Genomic DNA, 26,910 nt, shown 5'->3' with positions numbered 1-26,910 from the left:
CAGTGGGGGAGAGGCGGAAGCAGTCACGGGGTTGGGGGGAGAGGCGGAAGCAGTCACAGTGGAGGGGGAGGGGCGGAGGCAGTCACGGCAGGGGGAGAGGCGGAGACAGTCATGGGGTGGGGGGTAGAGGCGGAGGCAGTCATGGGGAGAGGGGGGAGGGGCAGTGGTGTCTGGTGAGTTTGGGTTCTCCCGACCCACAAGAGGAAAAGATCATATTATAGGCTCATTAATGTGTTGCTGTTTGTGGGATGTTAATGTGCACAGTTTAGCTGTTGTGCCCTGTTCATGGCAAACATCGGTCACATATTTGAATGATCTCAGTGTCAGTACTGCCTGCTGGTTGTTTTGATTCCCAGTGTTATCTCTCTGCAGGTCACTCTGTTGCTGATGGACCAGACTAACCGTGAGCACATCATCGATGCGTTCAGACCAGACATCAATTCCTCCTCATTCCAAAGACCAGTCACCGAGATGAATATTGCCAGTGGGTGCCCACTTTTCTGTCCACTTAGCAAACTGGACAGCAAGAACAATTACTCGCGTGAGGACTGTATTTTCATCAAAGCCATTGTGGATTTAACTGATCTGTAACAAACCTTTCATCAGACACTGGAATGGGCTGCTGTCCACTGTACAATGCAGCAACAGTTGACTATCTTAGTGGTGCTGTGCTGCTGGTCACGGTGTGAGTCAGTGGTGTGTGCACAACACCGAGCACTATTTCCACGTTACCTGCCATAGCTTAAGTTACTCTTTGTCGCTGAGTCATTATCCTGGAGTAGATCAACCTCCCACATCTCTGCCATTAAACTAGGTAATGGCTGGCCTGTCATTAGCAGATGGGAGTATTCTTCTACAGACATCGTAATTAACAAACGATGTACAATAGAATGGCACAGTGGCTCAGTAATGTTAGCACTGCTGCCTCACAGCGCTGGGGACCCAGGTTCCATTCCATCCTGGGGTGACTGTGTGGAGTTTGCATATTCTCCCTGTGCTCTGGTTTCCTCCCACAGTCCAAAGATGTGCAGGTTAAGTGGATTGGCCATATGAAATTGCCCATAGAGTCCAGAGATGTGTAGGCTAAATGGATTAGCCATGGGAAATGCAGTTTTACAAGGATAGAGTAGGGGATTGGGTCTGTGTGGGATGCTGTTTGGAGGATTGATGTGGGCTTGATGGGCCAAATGGCCTGCTTCCACACTGGCGAGATTGTATGATCCTTATCAAATGAGCATGTAGCTGATCTGCAGCTTATATTGTTATTGGTTTGTACCTCCCTGTAAAGACAGGTTCCACTGCAGGAGCTTCTTGACTATTGCAGACTTGCCAGAGATAGCAGCATCTTGATGGTCACACTGTGGGCCAAAGCCACAAACTGTGTTTATGAAAGAAGGACGAGAGACAGCAGCTTAAGGCAAGGCACAGTGGATGTACCTTTCCCTTTCCCCTTGCTGAGGCACGCCACAGCACATCCTCAAGCTGAGTGTGAACAGGGTTGGGACTGTCTGCCCCATGAGCATCCTAAATTTAGCAGTGTAAGCTTCGTCAGCTGGGAGCGAGTAGTTCCCTGCGGGAGAGGAAGAGCAGCTATTCTTGTCTTCCATGTTCACAGCTCTTCAGTCACACAGTGAGCTGCAGAGTTAACCTGGAAGAGGCCACAGTCCCTGTGATAATGGATTCACCTGATGTGCAATGTATGCAATGTGCCACTCCCAGCTTGGCGTTAAAGGAACCTTAAATTGTTTGTGCATTGCACCTAGAGCAGAATATTCATATTGATTGCTGTCAGTTGCAGTGTGATCTCCATCTCCGTGTTAAGTCCACCTGGACAGTGCCATTAATAATGAGGTGGTGTCTCCAACCTGATTTGTGTAACTAGGTGGCTGTTTAACTGTGAAGGTATGTTTCCTTGCCTTGGTGGTGATGTGCACCGTGGAGGTAACACACTTAAGAGGAGAGGATGGGCTCACCGACAACTCCCAAACCATCGAGTTCATGTTGGAAGGCAGAAGCTTGACTCAGCAATGCTTAGAATCCCTCCATCAGGACTTTGAGCGCTGGTTGTGTTTATTTACCCTTTTATATATTAACAGCCTCTAGCTCATTATTTTATAAGCAAAACATAATAATTTATAAGTTTTACACAGTAATTCCAGGTGATGAAGTGACTGCTGAGAATGAACGGAGCTCCAAGAAGCTTAATTCCTTCTGATGTCTCTGGATGGGCCAAGGCTTCAGTATGGAAGAGTTTCAACAAGATACCAGACCTGCATGCTCCGCCAAGAGAGTTTATCCGAGCAACGGGTAGGCGACAAAAGGGTCCGGTCCTGATCCAAGATGGAAAAGAGGGTATTGGCAGCAGGTGTTCTGGTGCCTGTCTCCCTTTGTTGTGAATCTTAGAGCAGAGACCTGATTGATTGTTAGAATTGGGAAGTGTCCAATATAAACTGGCTCATCATTGCTTGCCTTGTCCATAGGTTGTGTGGTACTGTTGGCTGAAGCATAGTGAAATGGTTTTGGTCAGATTACGTGACCATGTGAGATGGTGAGATACAGACATTAAGTAAGAATTAGTTCAAGATACTGAGAGACTTGGAGATGAGGAAAAAATTACCATAAATCCATTCATGTTTAATTTGGGAACATTTCCAACTTTTCCATTGGGTGAATCTTTGGTTTTGGAAAGTCCCCATTAGGTCAGAATATTGCCATTGATTCTCACTGGATCACTTGTCATAAACTACTTGAACAAAGTATCATGAATCCGGCACGCTCAGGTGTTGGGGAGGAAAGTGTGGATGATCCGTTGGGAAGATTTCCCCAATGAACTGGACTGAATTCTGTACAGTACGGGAATTTCCCAGTGGCTAGGTAGTAGTTTTAGCAGTTGTGGAAGTGGACTGGTATTGGTTAGTCTTGATGTGAGGAATTGCTGACCAAATGGCACTGCTCATACAGTCTCACCTTTGGAATCCCTAGAAGTAAAATTTGAAGTTTTCTATATTAACTGCTGCCCCTTCCATAGTTGTACAATGACGGAGAACACAAATGGCTGAGTGAACGTTGTGTTCAGGGTGTTTTACCCTGATTCCTGCTTTGATTGATGGAATATGTAAGTAAATTGAGCAGTGAGTTGGAGTTCTGCAGCTTTCCAGCCAGGTAAGTGGGGAAAGACGTGATGGTACTTGCAGGCAGTATGTGGGATTGTGAGGAGAAGTATGTTTTTCAGGGAAGTGGTGAAATGAACAGAGACAAAAGCTCAGTGCCACTCTGATATTTCACGATAAGGGGACCATGAGCAGGTATATGGTGTGGTGGCCAGTGGCTTCTGCACTAAGGAGGGAGGGTTTAATGTAGCTCCGTGAAGGAGTGGGTTTGGTGTGAGATTGTGCTACCTAGTTTGGAGGAAGTTGTAAAATGCACACCACATGTTCTTGTGGATACTAACTATGATTGGGTCTGCATCAAAAACTGTGAGCTGCTATTAAAATAAAATACCAATAACAGCATCACAGCTCTATTTCTTTCCATTGGTTGGCAACAGGGTGTTGCTGGGTTGTAATATATACGCTATGCTTTGTCATTGGAGATAGTGGCAACTTGTGTGTGGATCTGTGGGCAGTGGGAGCATGTTTCCTTTCCTCCTGGGGATTCAGGAGGGAATGGTCTGTGTAAGAACATGTGCTTCTGTGTAATGAGTGTAACGGTCTAATGCAAGTTGATGGGGGTAAGACATACTTAATGGACTGGAGTCTCTTTGAATTGAGGGGTCAAGAGCTTTCAGGCCTGAGTGAATACCTTATGGTCATGTTAGCTGACTTTCTGGATTTTGTACACAGCAGTTTTCCATAACTTTAATATTGTAGGTAAATACTTTGAGGAATGTGCTACCTTTTCAGCTATTATATCTTGCAGTTAGGATTAGCAAAATTGCAGGGTTGAAAGTAAACAGTTGCATTAATCAAAATGGCTTTGAGTGTCAAAATATATCAAACTGAATGAAGTTGTGGGCAGAGATCCTTGCTACTTGGCCAGTGTTAACTGATGCACATCTCAGTAAAGGGTGGATGAAACCAAAAGTGCAGTACATTCCAGGTTCCAGTGAAAGCAAAAACAAACTGGAAACTTTGAGAATCTCCAGGGAATCTAAGCTGGGCTCCTGCTGTAATCCAGGAAGCAGCATCAACAATAAACTAATGAACTGCTATTCAAATAAAATACAAATAAAAGCACCACAGCTCTATTTCCTTCCTGCAGTCGACAACAGGGTGTTGCTGGATTGTATTGGTGGACCATATTACCTGCCATTGGCGATAGTGACAGCTTGGATGTGGATGTGGGCAGTACACGGGCATGCTGCCTTTCCTGCTGGGGATACAGGAGGGAATGGTCTATAAAAACATGTGCTTTATTCAGTATAAATTGCATCTGTGTTGTTTAGAATAGTAGTTTAAGGCTAGTTGATGGGGCTCAGCAGACATACTTAATGGACTTGAGCTTCTTTAAACTGTGTATGTGTGTGAGAGAGGGACACCTGTACATTGTGTGTGTATGTGTGTGTAAAATTGTATGTGTAATGTGTGTAGAATGTATGTATCTGTTGGGTTCAAGGTGGGTTTTATTGCTGTATACGACTTTTCCTTGTTTTGGTTGCTAATCCACACACAGCTATAAAGAAACAATTGTTTTGTTTTTATTAAACTAGAATTGATTTAATTTTACTGTTAGCCAAACCTCCTCCTTATTGCTGAATATTAAGATTTTATTTACTAAGCAGTTCAGGATACTCTCTGGTATTGGGCATCTGGCAAAAAACAATTTAGAAAGCTGGTCCAATTGTTTACTATCACTCAACTTGTTTTTCTTAAGAAACATAATAGGGACAGAAAGACATTTGTGCAGCATCTCTATTTTACAGCCCATTTGACGCAATGATAAATGCTAATACTTTTGCTCCTTGTGACATGTCAGTTGATTTTCACTCATGTTGGTTTTTAGAGCTAAGTTATTTGCTATAACCATTCTTTGTGTAAACAAGTTACATATTTTGCCTAATAATGGCCTCTGGTTTTGGTTTCCCCTATACTTGGAAAACGTAAAGACCTGTTTTAAGTCATGTCCTCAGCCTTCTGTTGAAAAGGAAATAACTTTGACCTGTTCAGTCTTTCCTGTTAGATAGCCAACAAGTGTAACTATATATTCCTAATATGGAGCAGGTCCTACCCAGTTAGGAATTGGGAGTTATTCCACAGTGTACTATGGATGCCTGAAGAGTTCAAGTGACATTAAAACCTGAAGTTGGCAGAGGAGCGGTACAGGACACAAACATGGCATTCTTTTTAATTATGCAAGTATTTATTTTTCACTTCATACAGAACATTGTGCTACATGCAACTGGTGGCTGGGACCAAGAACCTTGGCCAATGATTTTTTTTGGGCTAATGGTTGGAGTTTTAAGGAGAGGCTAGAACAACAGTCACTAAGAATTTTCAGGTGCTCCTTGAAGTAACAGGAAGTTAACAGAGAGAAGTGTAATCGCCCACAATTTTGTCTTATCAGGCATAGTCCTATGGTAGGGAAATATTGGAGCACTCTGTAAGAGAAGATTGATTTAAAATGGAGTAGTAGTAACTTCTGCTATTTCATCTGAACATCTTCCTTTTGCTTCACTGACCAACGGATGAGGTTTGGTCTATGACTGGAAATAGTCCAGGCTTCCTGTTCCCTTTCACCACTCCAGCAGCAATGGTTAACTTTTAAAAACAGTTGGTGGGTTTAGTGCAGTGTTAATACTGAAATATATTCACAGGACAGTGACATCAGGCACAAGTGTTGCTGTCATTTAAGAGTCATCTCCATATACCTGGAGATGGTGACTGCTTTATAGATAAGGAGTTAATATAATCACTTCAACAGCTTTTAATGTTTTAATTTTAGTTATTGCTTAGAATTTACTGCAGTGAGATTGTTAAAGTTTACTCTTAGGATCAGTGTGTCCGTCATTGGCTACCCTGGTTAATTTATTTTTGGTGTGTGATTAGCAGCTTAGACTGAACCATAATGATATGGGACTAGTCAGACAAAGGCCGGACGGGACAAGGATGTTAGGTTTTGCTCCTAGATTGTTATTTAATTATTTAAATAACAATCTAACAGCTTCATGGTCACTTCTAACATTACAGAAAGGAGAAGACCATTTAGCCCCTTGATCCTTCATAGCCTGACTGAACTTTGACCTAAGCTCACTGTCATCCTGTCCTTTGATAGGTATTGGACTCTTGGGGAAAAAAAAATTAAGCGTTGGATATACTTAATGAATGAACAGCCCCAGATCTCAGGGTAGAATCTAGTGAAATTAAATTTTCATTGGCAATTTGAGAATATGCATTGTTTAAAAATCTTGAATGGTCAGATGTGACCTCAATTAGACTGAGGTTAATGATTTTGCTACTTTGCTCTGGTTTGATCTTTAACTAACTTCCTAGGTTATTATCACAGTCATTCTGGTGATATACAGGAGGGCAGTACAGTGAACTCTCACTGTCTATATCAACAAATTCTCTTAGTAGGAAACTGGGCTGTGGCAGGCAAATAAACAGACAAGGATTCAGTAACCAGCCCAATGCTTTCAACATTGTATCAGCAACTTTAGAATACGTGATAACATGTCTTCCTGAATCGATTCAGGGGTAGAGAATATAAAGATTTTTATTTTATGTTTTACATTAGAATTACAACAAAGCAAAGTCAATTTTTAAAGCAGAGTTGTAGCCCTAAGGAAGAAGCCCCATCCCAAGAAGGTGGGGGTGTTGTGTTGTCTGTGACAGTGCATGAGGTGAACATTTAGCTCGGTGTTGGATGAGGGTTCAAGCAGTTGATAGGTACACTCACTGAATTGGTGGCACAATTCTGTGAGGCTGAGTCAACTCATCAAACAAGTAACTGGAGGCCAATCTGTGTCATATCACCCAAACATGAGGAAATACCCAACAAACAGAGAAGGACAAGGAGGATGCTCACAGCCAAATAAATGCACGTTTGATTTAACATTTCCCCCTCCACTTGCCCGTTTTCTGAAGGCAGGAATTCCAATACTGAACAGACTGAGTTGATACACAGCCAATCAATGTCTGCCAAAGTCACTTCTTATTCAGCCAGAAGAAGGAGAGTTTCTTGCGAATGGGTTTGTTGCTGATGATGCGCAGGATGCGGGGGGAGCGCCACACCTTCAAAGTACAGTCATCACTGGCTGTGATCAACATCTCCTGGTCCATGGGACTGAAGGCCACGGAGTTCACCACATCCTCATGCTGGAGCTTGGCCAAGCAGATATTGTAGTGCCGGTCCCAGATGTAGCCATGCCGGTCCTCAGCACCACTGCCAGAATGAGATGGGTAGAATGTCAAGACCCAACACTCATTTCACAGACTAGCAAACATGGAGCCTGACCCATTACTGACCATTCCCGTCCCGTCCCCATCCCACCAACATGGGAGCCTGATCTATCACTGACTGTCCCATTCCTCCCCCCAACATGAGCCCAATCCATCACTGACCATCCTCTCCACCTCCATCCCGAAAACGCAACCCCAATCCGTCACTGACCATCCCCAACTCAGAGCCTAACCAATCACTTAGCACATTCACAAGCATCCACTCCGTCCTCCAATGCTCAGTAGCAGCAGTGTGTGCCATGTAATAGATACAACGCAGAAATTCACCAAAGATCCTTAAACAGCATTTTATAAACCTACATGTGCTTCCATCTAAAAGGACAAGGGCAGCAGATACATAGGAATGACAACCTTGTAAGTTCATCTCCAAACCACTCACTGTCCTAACTTGGAAATATATCATCATTCCATCACTGGCGCTGGGTCAAACTCCTGGAATTCCCTCCGTAAGGGCATTGTGGGTGTACTTACAGCGATTCAAGAAGGCATCTCACCACCAAGCAATGGTTAGATTCTCTCTTACTAGAGATAGTCATTGCCAGGCATTTTGTCTGGTATGAATATTACTTTCAAATTTTCAGCCCAAGCCTGGACGTTGTCCAGATCTTGCTGCATTTAGATGTGGACTACTTCAGTATTTGAGGTGTTAAAACACTACCTTGAGCAACACCTGCAGTGATATCTGGGAACCACAATGACTGATATCTAAGTATCTGGTTTTTATACATATGCTAGTCTGGAGTTCTGTGTTCTACCATTATGTAAGGAAGAAAACAACCAACTACCCTTCCCCATCATAGTGGTAGAACGCAAAAACATTGGGGAACTTCAGACTAGCATATAAAGAAAGACTACACACAGTTACTCTAGCAGCCACTCCAACACCTACAAACTGAGCTGTATCAGGACACTATTTAGACAAGTCACAACACATTGCAGCAAACTAGAATTACACAAAGCAGAACAGCAGCAACTGTAGAGTCTTCAAAGGGAATGGATACCCGAAAAGCACAATCTGTCGTTACCTCTGAGGCAGACCAGAACATGACCAAACTCACTAGTCACCCTACTGTACATCAGTGACATTTCAGAGATTACTACCAGACTACTCAGACCCCCAGGTATCAGAGTAGCCCACAAACCAACAACCACCCTACGACAGCTACTGACGAACGTTAAAGGATCCCATACCCAAAACCAACAAACCTGGTGTAATGTACAAAATACCATGCAAGGTCTGACAGAAACACTACATAGGCCAAACTGGAAGAAAACTGACAATACAGATACACGAACACCAACTAGCCACCAAGAGACACGACCAATTGTCACTTGTCTCACTACACACTGACAAGGAGGGACATGAATTTGACTGGAACAACACATCCATAATTGCACAAGTCAAACAGAGATATGTCAGAGAATTCCGGGAGGCCTGACATTCCAACCAGAACTCAATCAACAAACACACTGAATTAGACCTGGTGTACAAACCACTGAAAAACAGAACCAGAAGTAATGCCAACCACCCCAGCAAACCGAGGCACATAAAAAGCGGGACGGAACACCGACGCTTCATGGAGGCGCACTGATGATGTTACCTAGCAGGGTGATGAAACGTTTGCAACCAATCACCAGCTTGGTGAGCATGTCTACAAACTCATTCAGAAGCTACAAATATTCAAAAACTTTAAATACATCATCTGTCACTTATCAGGATTAATTTGATCTGCCCAATTTACCAGCCCATCAATGTCAGCCTGTAGCCTGAGACTATCCACTTCGTTATTAACACTACCACCAATTTTCATGTCATTTGCAAACTTATTAATCACATCTTCCACATTTATATCCAAGTCATTAATGTATATAACAAAGAGCAAAGGTCCCAGCATGGAACCCATGGTACACCTCTTAAGTCTGGCAATTTTCCACATTACAAGGTTGATACTAGTGGTATAGCTTTCCTGGAACCAATTGGTTACACTTGGACATGGCTAATGTCTGAGCCATTTGTCATTAGTATCTCTCAGTGATATTGTGGCCCATAGTCTGTGCTATCCCCAGTGTGCTCAGGTGTCTTTTCAGATCAACAGGTTGAACTGGATCGGCTGAAGACAGAATTGTGAAGTGGTGAACCCCAGGAAGTAGCCAGGCTGAAATGCAGTATCCACCACGGTGATCCCACTTTCAAGAAACAAACGATTTCTTCCCCTTGCTCCCTGAATCAAAAGTGAACAAGTGCTGGTAATCTGGGTCCCTGCTCTTCATGATTCAATACAATTTTAGGAGACAAGATTAGCTCTGCCTGAGACCAGCTGTAATTCTCTCAGCCAAGTTGAGGGTATGGTACCGACCTACACAGGTGTACTGTTGAGTCAGTGCCCAGTCAGGAAGAAAGAGAGGTGGATTCTTCCCAGTGACTCTCACTATCCTGCCTGTACCAGCCCTGCCCCTTCCCCTCCTGAAGTATGAGTAGCCATTGTGGCAGAGGAAGTCAAGCTGCAGCATCTGTGGAACCTAAAGAGAGGATCAAAAGTGGAAAAACAAAGCCCCATCTGTTCACCTGGCGACATAATCTCTGCTAACATCCAGGAAGATGAAGAAACACTCATCATTGGGTGTGTAGGCTGTGTGTGCCCTTAGAGTCTGAGTGACTTCTCGCATTGTCTTCAAGTCAAACACATGGATATCAATCTCCTCAGCGATGGGTGGAGGGTTCATGGGATCACTGATGATACAGCCCTTCGGCCAGGCTCGACTGTTCACATATAAATACCTGTGAGGCAGAAGAATGCAGTATCAGAACCACAAAGCATTGAGTAGCTACAGGAGCTGATGTACAAGCTGATGTCACTGATATGGATTCACAGTCTTTCAAAAGCTTTGGCAGAATGGAGGGGATGACTGACCTGTGATCTGGAGACAGACCCATGCCTATAATGTGACCGTGGACATCGATCGTGTAGTCCAATGGATCAAAGAACTCATTGGAGCTTCGTTCTTCCCCTAATACAGGTCCTGATGTTGTCATATGTTGAGGCAGAATTTGTTTAATACCTGCAGTGACAGAGATTTCAAGAAATCCAGTGAGGAATCGTCCCTCCATAAAGCACTGCCATTAACAGGCTGCTGCTGGCCACTGTCAGATAGAAAGCAACATGAAACCGACAAATAAAACTGACTTCAGGTCTTGTATACTTTATGCGGGAAACATTGGTGTTGTGCTGAAGTCACTAGACTAGTCATGTAGAGTCCCAGTCTGGGGACTTGGGTTTGAATGTCACCGTGGCAAATGATGAAATTTGAATTCAGTAAACAAAATTTGGAATCAAAAGCTGGTTTAACGGCACCTGTTAATGGTAGTCAGTCACTTGTTATAAATACCAATCTGGTTCATTGATGTCTTTTAGGGAAAAAAAAATCTGCCATTCTTACCCAGCCAGGCCTACATGTGACTCCAGACCCACAGTAATGTGGCTGACTGTTAACCACCCTCTGAAATGACCAAACAAACCACATAGTTTTACAGCAATAAAGGATGGACAAACGCTGACCCAGGCAGCAACAACCACATCCCATTAACAAATAAAAAATCAATTCAAAATGAGGGGGCAGAATGCCTAGTACATTCATTTTCACATGTTCCAAGGTGTTTTTTTTGAGTGGGCAGTTGCAAGATCCATAGGTACCTCACGTGATATCTGATAAGACCAACCCTGTTCCTCTCCTTTGCCTAATGCCCAAACTACAGACTTCAAAGTATTAAGAAACAAAAAGCTGCCTTTTAATAAACTCCAGTTTCCTCCCACAGTCCAAAGATGTGCAGGTTAGGTGGATTAAATATGGAGTTATGGGATAGGGTGGGGATGGGGTGTGTTTGGGAGGCATGCTGTTTGGAGGGTTGGTTTGACTTAATGGGCTGAACAATAATACAGTCCTTCTGTACTGTAGGGATTCTATGATTCAAACACTGAATAAATCATAGCTGTCCTGTTCTTGGCAGTGTTTTGGGAAGATGTGAGGACATTGGAATGGGTGCAGAAGAGAATCACAAGAATGGTTCCAGGGCTGAAGGATTTCAGTGATGAGGATAGATTGGAGAAGCTGGGACTACTTTCCTTGAGAAGGGAAGGTTAAGGAGATCAGTTTGAGGTGTTCAAACCAGAATAGAGTGTGAGAAATACCCTCCCATTGGTGGAAGGATCGAGAAGCAGAGGGCACAGATTTAGGGTGATTGGCAGAAGAAGTGATGGTGACATAAGGAACAAAAACGAAATAGCTGGAGAAGCTCAGCAGGTCTGGCAGCATCTGTGAACAGAAACCAGTTTCCAGTGTTTCCAGTCCCTTCCTCAGAAGGGTTTTCTTTCTGATATACAGTTTCCACAGTTTTTTTGATTTGAATTGTGACATCAGGAACAATGTAAGTGCTTAGGATCAGGGATGCAGAGTCAATGAGTCTTTCGTAAATTCCCTACAGTGTGGCAGCAAGCTATTCAGCCCATTTCGTCCACATCGGCCCTCTGAAGAGCATCCCACCCAGACCCAACCCCCTAACCTCTCCCAATTTGACCAATTTCTGAAGAGGAAATATTAGCAAGGCTGCAGGGAATTGCAGGAAGCTGGCAGAAATTCTGTGGACTAAATTGCCCCCTTATATGTTGCGACCATTCTGTAATATTATCCACCTCTCTGTTTCCTACTTTACAAATGTTGCTTGAACATCTCCACATCTGTCTTAGTCAAATTTCACTTCATCATTGCACCTTCCTTGGGACAGTAAAGGTACCATATAAATGCAAGCTGTTACCACTACATCACCAACACTGACGTTGAGCATAATGTTAACAGAGAACTCTGGCCACAGGAGCTGATAGTTACCTATTTGATGGGGAGTATATGTAAGGCTTCCTGTGGTGAAGATCAAGTACTTTTTGTCTGGAGTCGTCTGCTGTTCAGACAGGAGGGTCATGTCTGCTGTCTTTGTTTTAGCTTGTAGAAAAAGTTCTGCCACTCTTGCTTCAATTTGTTTCTCATCCATCAGGGGCTGCTCCCCATTGGAGAGTACATTCCCCTCTCTCTGTCCGTCATCCTGGCTGCTGACTGTCATTTCTCCTGGGCTCTCAGTCCTGCACTTTGCTCTGCTGCAAACCTCATCCTCACTGTCACTGCCCAGGTCGAACACTCGAGGAGTTGGGTCACACGGTTGCCCCTCGGAGCCCAGCAGCAAGTCGGGAGTGTCGTGTCGACTGCAGTCTGCCACCATGACCGTGCGAATGGTGCTGGCATTCAGATTCTGCAGCTGGAACAGCCTCTTCACCACATTTATATTCTCCGATTCGATATCCTAGAGTGAGAAGTGGGATAAATCATTAAGACTTCAGATAAACAGGCAACACACCAGCCCTCAGCACTGATATCCCAATATTACACATGGGCCAACGTGAAACACTGACAGTGCTGGAATTGGGCAATTAGATGGAGAATTGGGAAATAGATGGGGTGAAATAGACAGTGCATGTTTGAACTGCTCCGTCTTTCATCAGAACACTTCATAAAGAAATGCAGTTAAGGCAGAATGTGGTGTGGGATGGAAATGAACCAGGTCTCTATCAAATGTTGCAGTGGACCATACAGAGGTTATTTTTAGGGTAGCGTTGAGGTGCAAAGACATGGAAGCAAAATGAAGAACTGCAAATGCTAGAGATCTGAAACAAACAAAAACAGAAATAGCTGGAGAAACTCAGTGGATCTTGCAGCATCTGCAGAGGGACAGTATATGTTTCAGGTCCTCTTCAAATCTCAACTTCAAGGGTCACGTGGACTCAAAGTTAACTTCGTTTTTTCTCCACAGATGCTCACAGACCAAAGTTTCTCTAACAATTTATATTTTGTTTGTGCACAGGCACAGGAGTGCCATGGGCAGTGTATACCAGATGTACCCACATTATACAGTGACACATGTGCTCACATCAATATTTGGCTCTAGTGTCATATTGTGAAAGGTCTATATCCTCCAGTACTTCAGAGTCCTCTTTGGATGAGACGTGATCTATACCCCAATTCCTAAGTTATCTTCAGTTTGACTGCATCAACTTCACCAGCCCATGCTTATAGCACACTGATCCCACAGACTGTGTAGACACCTCCCTCTAGTGGTTGTAGCCTATCTTCTGGTTGCCATAGATTATACAAACTGCTGAAACCGTACGGAACATTATTCCAAGTGATTCTGCTCATAAATACTGAGGAGAAAGAAACAATCACACCGAGTTACCAACAGAACACAGTACTGCAGGGCCTTTCAGTTACTGTGACTTTCCACCGCTAAGTGTGCTTCAGTACGGTTTTAACTAACAAACTGACAGATCTGAAAGAGATCAGTGGATAGAGATTAGATTCCCTACAGTGTGGAAACAGGCCCTTCGGCCCAACAACTCCACACCACCCCTTGGAGCATCCCACCCAGATCCATCCCCCTATAACCCACACACCCCTGAACACGACGGGCAATTTAGCATGGCCAATCCACCTAGACTTTGGACTGTGGGAGGAAACCGGAGCACCCGGAGGAAACCCACGCAGACACGGGGAGAATGTGCAAACTCCACACAGACAGTTACCCAAGGCTGGAATCGAACCCGGGTCCCTGGCCCTGTGAGGCTGCAGTGCTAACCACTGAGCCACCGTGCCGCCCTCAAGCCAGTCTGGAGAGTACTGATAATCACAAGGCAAAAGCATTGTAAGGAAGATTGAGAGAAGAAAAGGAGGTGAAAACAAGATTAACAAACAGCGAAAGAGTGTAACAGAACATAAATTGGAAATAGTGCAGATATATGCAGTACGACTCACTCATAGGCACAGATACTCACATTCATGTTTGAAGTCAAACACACAATCCGTCAAACTGACATGCACACATTCTTCAGAATAGAAACAGGTATGTGCAAGAGACAGATTGCAGTCATGTTATTGGCAGATTTTTGTATCAGTTCATTAACTATAGCCTGGAGTTTCCAAACTTGGAGACAATAAGGCCTGCAGATGCTGGAAGCCAGAGTCTATAGGTGAGAGGCTGGAAAGCACAGCAGGTCAGACAACTTTTCCAGCCTCACACCTATAGTGTCTGGATTTCCCAAACATTGTCGGATGCACTCTGCTTGAAGCTTGCCCCGTCTTGACCCTGCTCCACACTTTTCCTGGTTGCCCTGAACCTAGCTTTATCAGAAACATGGAGCACATCAGTGCCCTGTGGAGTTCGACCACAGTACAACAAAGTTGGGACAGACAGGACAGATCCCCTTTTCTCGACACACTGACAAATGGAAAGTTTAAGTCTTGTGTGATGTTTGTGAATGAGTAAGGTGGCAGCTGGATAGGTTTTATTTATTTGTTCATAGAACATTACAGCGCAGTACAGGCCCTTCGGCTCTCGATGTTGCGCCGACCTGTGAAACCAATCTGAAGCCCATCAAACCTACACTATTCCATTATCATCCATATGTTTATCCAATGACCATTTAAATGCCCTTAAAGTTGTCGAGTCTACTACTGTGGGATGTGGGTATTGCTGGCTAGACCAAGATTTATTACCCAGAGTGTAAGGATAGCAGTTTCTTTCCCCAAATAGGGAAGGAAATGTTTGTGAACCAGATGGGTTTATTGTCATCATTACGCTAGTTTTTATTTCAAATATTATTGACTGAATTCAAATTTCACCACCTTCCATCATGAGATTCAAACTCATGTCCCCTGGGGTTCGGTATTACTGGTTTTAGTGACATTACCAGGTTGGCAGGCAGTAGATAGGAAAGGTATTGGCTGAGATGGAGGTCAGTTCTGAAGTTGCCCAGGAATTGGACTAGTTTGTTTTCTGATTAACATTGGTCAAGTAAATGTGCAGGTATAGACCTCAGAACTGTACAAACTCTCCCAAGCAAATCAAAGTCAAAGGTGCTTACGAAGTATTCCAGACAATCCGGAAATATCCATCAGAAAATGAAATTTCTCAACCATTTCCATGTCAGCCAGTGCATCAGGATTTCCAAAAGGTCCTCACACACATTTCTCATTATATATCCATTCTTTGGCAATCCAGGGACTGGAAGAGTTGGGCCTATGAGCTCTTAACTGGATACAAAATGCACATTGCCTATGTAAACATCTCACACTGTGAGGACACCCACCACTGTAGAGTGTTATTGATCCTCTGTGTGATAACTCCATGTTCCTCAGACTGTGGTGTAAAAGACACAAGCTTTTTTGTATTTACCAGAGTATATGACACAAAAATAAGGGTGAAAATTATGGCCTCAAAGTGGAGACTGGATTCCATTTCCTTGTTATTGCCCAAATAACCAAGGTTTTTTTTAAACCCTACTTCACTGTAACTTGGTCTAGATATTAGAATCATAGATTAATGCAGCACAGAAACAGGCCCTTCAGCCCAAACTGGTCATGGTGCCCACTCAAGTAGTTCAATTTGCCCGCATTTGGTCCATAATCCTCTAAGGTCCTTCCCATCCATGTACCGATCCAAATGTTTTATAACTGTTCCTATTGTACCTGCCTCAACCACTTTCTCTGGCAGCCCACTGCATATACGCACCACTCTCTGCGTGAAGAAGTTGCCGCTCAGGTCCTTTTTAAATCTTTCCCCTCTCACTCAAACCTATGCCCTCTAGTTTTCAAATCTCTATCCCTGGAAAAACAATGATATGCATTCATCCTGTCTATGCCCTTCATGATTATATACGCCTCAATAAGGTCACTCCTCATTCTCCTATGTTCCAAGGAATAAAGTCCTATCGTGGCCGACCTCTCCCTATAACTCAGGCCTACTAGTCCTGACAACATCCTTGTAAATCTACTTTGCACACTTTTCAGTTTAACTATGTCTTTCCTATAACAGGGTGACCAAAATTGTACAGAAAACTCCAAGTGCAACCTTACCAATGTCTTATACATCTGTAACATAACATCGCAACTCCAATACTCAGTGCCTCGATCGATGAAGTCCAGCATGCTAAATGCCTTCTTCATCACCCTGTCCACCTATGACACCGCTTTCAACGAGCTATGTACTTGTGCTCCTAGGTCCCTCTGTCCTACAACACTCCCCAGGACCATACCATTAAATATAAGTCCTACCTTGGTTTGACTTTCCAAAGTACAACACTTCACACTTATCTGTATTGAATTGCATTTGGCAATCCTCAGCCCGCTTCCCCATCTGATCCAGATCCCTCTGTAATTTTTGATAACCTTCTTCACTATCAATGATACCTCCTAATTTTGTATCATCTGCAGACTTACTGATCATGCCTTGTACATTCACATTCCAGATCATTTATGTAAATAATAAAGGTCTCAGCACTGACCCGTGACACACCACTAGTCACAGGCCCCAGTCTGAGAAACAACCTTCAAACATCACCCTCTGCTTCCTCCCATTGAGCCAGTTTTGAATTCAATTAGCTAGCTCTCCCTGGATCCCATGTGACCTAATTTCCATGACTAACCCGCTATGCGGGACCTATTCTACTGAAGTATCATTGGAAGGCAAATAAGTTTTCTCTATTATAAATAACAATGAAACAGCAGTGAAAAGGGGACTCTATAGTCAGGGACACAGACAGATGTTTCTGTAGGCATAGAAGCAAGACTCCAGGATGGTGTGTTGTCTCCCTGGTGGCAGGGTCAAGGATGTCTCTTTGAGCAGCCAGAGGTCGTGATCCAAATTAGAGCCAATGACACACAGACAGGAAGGGAGATGAGGTCCTGCAAAGTTCAGAAAGTTGGAAGGAAACTGAAAAGCAGGATCTCTTGGGCTGTAATCTTGGGATTACTTCTTATGCCATGTGCTAGTGAGGCTAGGAATACGAACATAGTACAGTTAAATACCTGTCTAAAGAGCTGGTATACGAGAGAGGCCTTTAGGTACATGGATCATTGGGATGCCTTCCATGGTAGGTGGACCCTATACAAGAAGGATGGGTTGCTCCTAAACTAGACGGTCACCAGTATCCTGGCAGGGAGTTTTGCTAGTGCAACTTGGGAGTGTTTAAACCAGTGTGGTGGGGGGATGGGAACCAGAATAATAGGACAGCAAGTAAAATGACCGAACAGGAGTCAGAGAATAAGGCTAGTAAGACTAAAGGAAGAATAGACAAAGAGAGGTTAATGAACATGGCAGGACTGGCGGTCTGAGGTTTATTTCTTTTAATGCAGGAGTATGACAGGTAAGACAGATGAACAACAAAGCTTGGATTACTACATAGAACTATGATGTTGTAGTTGTTACAGGGAGTTGGTTGAGAGAGAGAGAGAGAGAGACACAAGACCAACAGCTTAATGTTCTGGGATTTTAGATGTCTCAGGTGAGATAGAGAGGGATGTAGAAGAGGTGGGGAGGTTTCAGAACCCCAAGCCATGGACATCATTAACTTTTAAATTCCAAAACATTCTTTGTAAAAGTGATGTGCCATTTTCAAAGAAAATGACTGCAGATGTAAATTGTCTGGAAAAGTCCTATTTGGGACTTGTGGAATGTTGTACCTGTAGATGGTTGTAAAAAAACTGAAAGAGAAAAATATAACAGGAGGAGATAACAAAGGAACTGAATATCTTCTCCCTCTCTACACCTCTACAGAATTTTTGTGGTTTGGCTTTCCTAGAAATACAAAGTAGAGGTTACGAACTACCTGCAATGCTAATCTGTTTGTGTTAATGGCCTGACGTTCTATTGTGTGGACTAGTGTGCTGTGGGGTTCACAGTTCTGAGAATCCCTGTACTGTTGGTAAAAGAAAAAGGAAAATACCTCTCACTCTGATCGCCGTCAGTAGCCTATTCAAAGGAATTGAGGCAAGGGTCTCAATCAACCTACAAATCAACTAAACCGCATGGTCTGTGAGGAGCTGCAGCCAGTCACGTTTCCTGCAGTCATAGTCGTCACAGATACTAGACTGCTCCCTGATCTATATCTGGCAGGGGCACACCACTGCCCTAACTGCCATCTCTAACCCTTCACAGTAAGACAAAGAACAGAATCTTATCTTACCTTGTTGCTGACTCCCCTGCTCACCAAAGCCCAAACTTAAACCTCCAGCAGCACTTCAACCACAAAGCAGCCCTTCTCAAAAGCTGGTCTCCCTTTTATTCCCTCCTGAGCAGTCACTAGTGACTGAGCCGATTTCTCCCAGAATCCTCTTCAGTTGATCCTCAGCAGCACGCTCTGTTAGATGGCCTTGCACCGTCACTGACACCAGCTCCTCTGTGTTCCCCTCCTTGGTTGCAGTGACTGAGACGAGTCCTCCAAGAATCCTCCTTAGTCACTTCTCAGCAGTGTCCTCAATGGACTGACGCAGTTCTAGGAAGCAACTCACTACTACCTTCTGAGAGGCAATTAAATGGGCAGTAAGCATTGACCCAGCCAGCACCCCCTCATCATGTAAATGAATAAAAAAGGTACAAAATGGAAACGGTGCATGAAGATGACACTTCGATAAGGCGAGTAAAATTCAAGCCTATGAGTTTAATGTGTTGTGGATACAGTATTGGATAGGAGATACAAAGTAGTGAGACTTGTTGTATTGTTGTTTTTCACATGGTATGCAGGTGTCTCCCATAGTTCAACATCTTGGAATTGAGTATCTAAGGATAAATTTCAAAGTTTGCATATATTACAAATCTTGGAAACATTATAACTAACGAGAAGGATGGCAGTCAATTTCTGTGAAAAACAGACTGGTGAACTAGGCATTTAGCAGATGAAACTGAAACATTTTGTCAGAAAGCACAAGGACAGGCAGAATGAAACATACGATTCCAAAGATGCAAAGTTAAAGAGACCTGGATGTATTCATTTATAAATGGAGCAGGGCAGGTTGAAAAGGCTGTTGAAACTGCAGATAGTCTTACTGATCGATGCAGAGAATGCAAACATGAGGAGATAATGCTTCATCTTAATAAAATGTGGTCCAACTACAGAATCAGTTATGGGCCCCACAATTTAGGAAAGATGGCAAGGCACTTAAGAGAGTGCCAGGGAGATTTATTACAACAGCTCCAGTAGTGAAGCAGCTCTGTTATATGGAGAAACTGAAGAAGCTGGGATTAGTCTCAATACAACAGAGATGGCTAAAAAGAGATTTAATCAAGAGAGTGAAATGGAGTGATTTCCACAGATTAAAAGGAGGATCTGTTTCTTCTAGTGAGAGTGTCGAGTAAACACTAGACTAAAAGAAATTGGCAGAAGAACCAGACAGGTTGCTATGATTTGGAATCGGATAAAGGCTGTAACATCAAGAAATTACAGGGCAGTGGTGAAAGAGCAGAGAAGTAGGATTAATTAGAAGATTTTTCAAAAAGCTAGAACAGACAGTAGACTAAATGACCTCCTTTCAGCTATATGAATCTGAGATTCTGGTTTAATTGCTATCGACATTTCTGTTCCTTTTCTTCCCAGTTCCCTTCAAAGTGCTGTGTCTTGATCGCACCTTCACAGCTGCAGAGAGTATTGGAAGACAGCCCAGTCTTGATCATGTCCTCACACTGTCGCTCACATATAGTCACACCCGCTAACCATGCAGTCATGCACTTGCTCACACACACCAGCTCACACACACGCAGTCGGTCACATATACACCTGCCGATGCGCGCACACACATAATTGCAGTGGCTCATATACACAGAGTTGCTCACAAATGCACACACACATGCAGTTGCTCAATCCACACATATCCACGCAAATCCACACACTGACTCACACACAGACTCTTTTGCTCATGTACACCCATAGTAGCAACTTGCTAATCAACAGTATGCTCGTCATATACGATAGAAATGGTGCTCCCCCAAATACAGGCTTTGACGGGGTGTCTTCTTGTTAGCAAGACTGTGTAGAATACTTGCTTACTCTATCATACACTCTCTCTTAGGCTCTTTACCATACTTTACTTGCTTACTTTATCATACTTTCTCTCGAGATCACTATGATACTCACACTATATGCTCTGTGAAGCCCAACGCTCTCTCTGACACAGTCACTTGTTAAGTCTCTGTTATGCTTATTTGCACACACTGAGTTGCTACATTTGGCATCAGAGAGACACAGAACTTCTTATTTTTAATGTCAGTGTATTGGCTTCAACTTGAAAGAAGATTATGTTTAAAGGGATGATGGCAGCAAAGTGCTAATGTGCATTTACCTGGTAGGCCTTGTTTAACCATAACACTGAGCAAGACGTCATATTCCCAATCCAGTGTAGGTTCCCAGAGATCAGATGTGTTTCATTTAACCAACAACCAAAGACATCGTAGGGTTTATTCCTCACTCTGGACAGCAAGGTGAAGTCATCTGAAAGGAAAGAGCACCCAGAGTGCGTGAAATTAACAGTGCTCACAGACTCAAACAATGATACAGCAAGGAAAAAGCAGGACAAGTAGCTGTTTCATTAGCCTGCCTCACACAAATGCTCTTTCCTTCTACTGTGCAAATGTATCCTTTTCGAACATAGAACGTAGAAGAGTACAGCATAGTATAGGGCCTTCAGCCCATAATGCTGTGCTGACCTATTATCCTACTAAGATCAAACTACCTTGCATACCCAACATTTTACTATCCTCCATGTGCCTATCCAAGAGTCACTTAAAAGTCTCTAAAATATCAGACTCCACTACCACTGCCAGCAGTGCATTCCACACGCCCACCACACTCTGTGTGAAGAACCTACCTCTGACATCTCCCCTATACTTTCCTCCAATCACCTTAAAATTATGCCCCCTCATAATAGTCATTTCTGCCCTGGGAAGAAGTCTCTGACTATCCATTCTATCTATGACTCTCATCATCTTGTAAACCCCTATCAAGTCACCTCTCATCTTTTTTCGCTCTAATGAAAAAAGCCCTAGCTCCCTCAACCTTTCCTCATAAGACCTGCCCTCCACTCCAGGCAGCATCCTGGTAAACCTCCTCTGCACCCTCTGTTCCACATCCTTCCTACAATGAGGTGACCAGAACTGAACACAATATTCCAAGCCTGGTCTAACCAGAGTTTTATAGAGCTGCAGCATAACTTTGCGGCTTAAACTCAATTCCAGTGCCAGGTATCCAGTTACCTTACAGACATTATTCCTGAATCTTCTCTGTTTTAGGCAGTGCATTCCAGCTGGAAACTCTGAATAGCTTTCAGAAACTGCCACAATATATTTTACATTTAATATTTCCCAGACAACTTCAGTTTTGATATTAAAGACCCAAATTAGGAAGGGCCAACCTTGATTTTTATGCCCAAGACTGGAGTGAGGCTTTTGAAGCCACAACCTTCTGAGTCAAGGTAAGAGTGCTCTGAACTGAGCCAAAGCTAGTACATAGTTAATTAATGAATCTTTTGTTTTCTCAAATGCCTTTTAATATTTTCTTCGATTGAACTGTTTTTGTTCTCATACTCATTCACAGGATGGCTGTTTGTGCCAACATTTATTGCTATCTCTAATTGCCCTGGAGAAGGTGGTGGTGAACTGCCTTCTTGAACTGCTACAGTCTAAATAAGCCCTGACTGGCTGCAGTTGTTGAGTTCTGATCCTGCCACTGCTTTCTAAATGCTCTGCCATAAAATCCTTGACAATGGATTTGAGAATTTTTTCCACTACCGATATTAGGCACAATGGTCTATATTCCCTGTTTTCTCTCTACTTCCCTTTTTGAATATTGGAGTGACATCAGTCACCCTCCAATCTGCAGGGGATGTCCAGAGTCCATAGAATCCTGGAAGATGACCACCAAAGCATCCACTATTTCGAGAGCTACTTTCTTAAGTACTCTGAAATGTAGGTTATCAGGCCCTGGGGATTTATCAGCCTTCAATCCTAACAATTTTCCTAGCACCATTTCTCTATTAATATTGATCTCCCTCAGTTCTTCCCTCTCACTAAATCTTGCATCTTGCAACAATTCTGGTAGCTGATTTGTGCCCTCTTTTGTGAAGACAGAACCAAAAGTATGTATTCAGGTCCTCAGCCATTTCTTTGTCCCCTATTATAATTCCTCGTTTCTGTCTGAAGGGGACCTACATTTGTCTTTATCAATCTCTTTATCTTCATGTACCCATTGAAACTCTTTGCATCACTCTTTATGTTCCTTGCAAGCTTACTTAATACTATATTTTCCCCTTCTTAATCAATTCCTGGGTCCTTCTTCGCTGAATTCTAAACGGCTCCCAATCCTCAGATTTATTACTTTTCTTGCCAATGTGTACATTTCTTCCTTGGATATCTCTTACTTCCTTTGTAAACCATGGATTGGCCCTCTTATCCACTTTGCTTTTGCAACAGACAGGAATAAACAGTTGTCCCAATCCCCCATTCCTTGAATGTTTGCCATTGCCTATCTACTGTCATCCCTTTAAGTCACTCTTTCCAATCTATCAAGGCCAACTCACGCCTTACATCCTCATCGTGTCCTTTATTAAGGTTCAGCACCCTAGTCTCTGAATCACCAACCTCACTCTCCACGTTGATAAAAAATTTTATCATATTGTGGTTACTGTTCCCCAAGGGGTCTTGCACAGCTAGACTGGCAATTATTCCCTTCTCATTACATAGCTCCCAGTCTAAGTTGGCCTGTTCTATAGTTGGTACCTCCACATATTGGTCAAGAAAACCATCCCGAATACACTCCAGGAATTTCTCCTCTATGGTATTGTGGCTAATTTGATTTGCCCAATCTATGTGCTGATTAAGATCACCCATGATCACCGATATTCCCTTACTATATGCATCTCTAATTTACTGTTTAATGCCATTCCCAACATCACCAGTGCAGTTTGGGGTTCTATATCTGATACCTACTAAGGCCCTTGGTATTTCTCAACTCTACCCATACAGATTCCACATTGTCAGAGCTAATATCCTTTCTCACTGTTGTGTTAATTTCCTCTTGAACCAGCAATGCCACTCCACCACCTTTTCCTTTTTGCTTGTCCTTCATAAATATTGAATACCTTGGGACATTCAGTTCCATCCCTGGTCACCCTGCAGCCATGTCTCCGTAATCCCAATTATATCGTAACCATTTACATCTATCTACGTGATTAATTTAGAACATAGAACATAGAACATAGAATAATACAGCACAGAACAGGCCCGTCGGCCCTCGATGTTGCGCCGACCTGTGAACTAATCTAAGCCCCTCCCCCTGCACAATCCCTTCATCATCCATATGCTTATCCAAGGACTGTTTAAATGGCCCTAATGTGGCTGAGTTAACTACATTGGCAGGCAGGGCGTTCCACGCCCTTACCACTCTCTGAGTAAAGAACCTGCCTCTGACATCTGTCTTAAATCTATCACTCCTCAATTTGTAACTATGTCCCCTCGTACAAGCTGACGTCATCATCCTCGGATAAGGACTCTCACGGTCCACCCTATCTAAACCTCTCATCATCTTGTATGTCTCTATTAAATCCCCTCTTAGCCTTCTTCTCTCCAATGAGAACAGACCCAAGTCCCTCAGCCTTTCTTCATAAGGCCTTCGCTCCAGACCAGGCAACATCCTGGTAAATCTCCTCTGCACCTTTTCCAATGCTTCTACATCTTTTCTGTAACGGGGCGACCAGAACTGCACACAATATTCCAAGTGAGGCCACACGAGCGCTTTGTACAGTTGCAGCATGACATCATGGCTCTGGAACTCAATCCCTTTACCAATAAAACCTAACACACCGTAAGGCTTCTTAACTGCACTATCAACCTGGGTGGCAACTTTCAGGGATCTATGTACATGGACACCAAGATCCCACTGCACATCCACACTACCAAGAATCTTTCCATTGACCCAGTATTCTGCCTTCCTATTATTCTTCCCAAAGTGAATCACCTCACATTTATCCATATTGAACTCCATTTGCCACTTTTCAGCTCAATTCGGCAATTTATCCAAGTCTCCCTGCAACCTGCAACATTCTTCCACACTGTCCACCACTCCACCGACTTTAGTGTCATCTGCAAACTTACAAACCCATCCACCAATGCCTGCGTCCAAGTCATTTATAAGAATGACAAAGAGCAGTGGTCCCAAAGCAGATCCTTGAGGCACACCATTAGTAACTGGACTCCAGGCTGAATATTTTCTATCAACCACCGCTCGTTGCCTTCTTACAGAAAGCCATTTTCTAATCCAAACTGCTAAATCTCCCTCAATCCCAGGCCTCTATATTTTCTCCAATAGCCTACCATGTGGAACCTTATCAATTTATCTACTTTACTGCAGATGCTCCGCGCATTAAGGCACAAAGCCTTTAAGCTTGTCTTTTTGACAGCATTTGCTCCTTCTTATTTTAAGCCCAGTTTGAATCTTGTCCTTCGTGTTTCAGCTTTTCACTTTTCTTATTCCCTTTGCTAGCTTTTGTCTTTATCCTTGCTGCCTTCTTCTTTGATTCTTTACATAGGTTCTCATCCCCCTGGCATATGAGTTTAAACCCTCTCCAAACGCTCTAGCAAACACTGCCCCTAGGATATCAGTCCCAGCCCTGCCCAGGTGTGACCCATCCAATTTGCACTGGTCCCACCTCCCTCAGAACCGGTCCCAATGCCTCAGGAATGTGAAACCCTACCCCGACACAATCTTTGCAGCCACGTAGTCAACTGATATGTCCTGTCATTTCTGCGCTGAATTCTGATTACAGAAATTGGGAAGTTATGTTGCAGTTGTAAAGGAAGTTGGTGAGGCCGTACTTGGAATATTGTGTTTAGTTTTGGTCACCTTGCTATAGGAAAGATGTTATTAAACTGGAAAGAATGCAGAGGAAATTTACAAGAATGTTGCAAGGACTCAAGGAACTGAGTTATGGGGAGAGGTTGGACCAGTTAGGGCTTTTTTCTATACAGCACAGGAGACCGAGGGGGGGATCTAATTGAAGTGTATGAGATCATGTGAGGCATTGATAGGGTGAATGCACTCGGTCTTTTTCCCAGGGTTGGGGAATCGAGGACTAGAGGGCATCAGTTTAAGGTAAAAGGGGGAAAGAATACACGGGAACCTGAGGGGTAGCTTTATTTACACAGAAGGTGGTACACATGGAATGAGCTGTTAGCAGAAGTGTCTGAGGCAGGTACATTAACAACATCTAAAAGGCATTTGGATGAATTCATGGATAGGAAAGATTTAGAAGGATATGGGCCAAGTGCGTGGAAATGGGGTTAGTGTGAATGGACATTTTGGTCAGCGTGGACCCGTTTAGGCCGAAGGGCCTGACTCCGTGCTGTAGGACTCTATGACTCCAGCCTCAGGCAACTGACTGCGTGGAGTTTGCACATTCTCCCCGTGTCTTTGTGGGTTTCTGCTGGGTGCTCCGGTTTTCTCCCACAGTCCAAAGATGTGGAAGTTAGGTAGATTTGCCATGCTAAGTAACTCAAAGTGTTGAGGGATGCATAGGTTATGTGTGTTAGCCATAGGAAATACAGTGTTACAGGGATGGGAGGGGAATGGGTCTGGGTGGGATGCTGTTCGGAGGGTTGGTATGGATTCAATGGGCTGAATGGCCATTTCCACACTACGGGGATTCAACAGAAAAATGCAAACACTGCTGTAAGTAAAAAGAAGTAGGTGCAAGAAAACACCACATGAACGTTTTTAGAGATAATGGGAACTGCAGATGCTGGAGATTCCAAGATAATAAATGTGAGGCTGGATGAACACAGCAGGCCAAGCAGCATCTCAGGAGCACAAAAGCTGACATTTCGGGCCTAGACCCTTCATCAGAGAGGGGGATGGGGGGAGGGAACTGGAATAAATAGGGAGAGAGGGGGAGGCGGACCGAAGATGGAGAGTAAAGAAGATAGGTGGAGAGAGTGTAGGTGGGGAGGTAGGGAGGGGATCAATGGGAGAGAGATTCCCTGAGGTTGGTCCGGAGGGAGGAGGGTAACTTCTTCGGGTTAGGCATCCCTGGAAGAGGCTTCGCAGTGAGGTTAAAATAGTATCAGAGATAATGGGAACTGCAGATGCTGGAGATTCCAAGATAATAAAATGTGAGGCTGATGAAGGGTCTAGGCCCGAAACGTCAGCTTTTGTGCTCCTGAGATGCTGCTTGGCCTGCTGTGTTCATCCAGCCTCACATTTTATTATCTTGGAATCTCCAGCATCTGCAGTTCCCATTATCTCTGATACTATTTTAACCTCACTGCGAAGCCTCTTCCAGGGATGCCTAACCTGAAGAAGTTACCCCCATCCCTCCGGACCAACCTCAGGGAATCTCTCTCCCATTGATCCCCTCCCTACCTCCCCACCTACACTCTCTCCACCTATCTTCTTTACTCTCCATCTTCGGTCCGCCTCCCCCTCTCTCCCTATTTATTCCAGTTCCCTCCCCCCATCCCCCTCTCTGATGAAGGGTCTAGGCCCGAAACGTCAGCTTTTGTGCTCCTGAGATGCTGCTTGGCCTGCTGTGTTCATCC

At 43.8% G+C, this 26,910-nt stretch overlaps 2 protein-coding genes across 7 annotated transcripts in view; one reads left to right on the top strand and one right to left on the bottom strand.

Moving 5' to 3' along the window:
• traf2b (Tnf receptor-associated factor 2b) overlaps positions 1-4,826 on the top strand; it is a 46,905-nt gene extending 42,079 nt beyond the window's left edge. For all 6 annotated transcript variants that reach the window (XM_059638259.1, XM_059638255.1, XM_059638257.1 and 3 more), the window contains one exon: positions 373-4,826. In XM_059638259.1, the coding sequence (XP_059494242.1) occupies positions 373-591 (219 nt within the window). In that variant the 3' untranslated portion in view covers positions 592-4,826. The remainder of the gene's footprint in view (positions 1-372) is intronic.
• Positions 4,827-5,349: 523 nt separating this feature from the next.
• The window catches only part of fbxw5 (F-box and WD repeat domain containing 5), a 74,803-nt gene continuing 53,242 nt past the window's right edge, over positions 5,350-26,910 (bottom strand). The window contains exons 5-9 of the mRNA XM_048559265.2: positions 20,667-20,815; positions 12,339-12,804; positions 10,370-10,517; positions 10,024-10,236; positions 5,350-7,380 (exon numbers count right to left, since the gene is read on the bottom strand). Of these exons, the coding sequence (XP_048415222.1) occupies positions 7,143-7,380; positions 10,024-10,236; positions 10,370-10,517; positions 12,339-12,804; positions 20,667-20,815 (1,214 nt within the window). The 3' untranslated portion in view covers positions 5,350-7,142. The remainder of the gene's footprint in view (positions 7,381-10,023; positions 10,237-10,369; positions 10,518-12,338; positions 12,805-20,666; positions 20,816-26,910) is intronic.

This window comes from Stegostoma tigrinum, chromosome 29, assembly GCF_030684315.1.
Source record: "Stegostoma tigrinum isolate sSteTig4 chromosome 29, sSteTig4.hap1, whole genome shotgun sequence".
NCBI classification, from domain to species: Eukaryota; Metazoa; Chordata; class Chondrichthyes; order Orectolobiformes; family Stegostomatidae; genus Stegostoma; species Stegostoma tigrinum.
The sequence above is the reverse complement of the archived record's forward strand: the minus strand, read 5'-3'. Positions and strand labels throughout refer to the sequence as shown.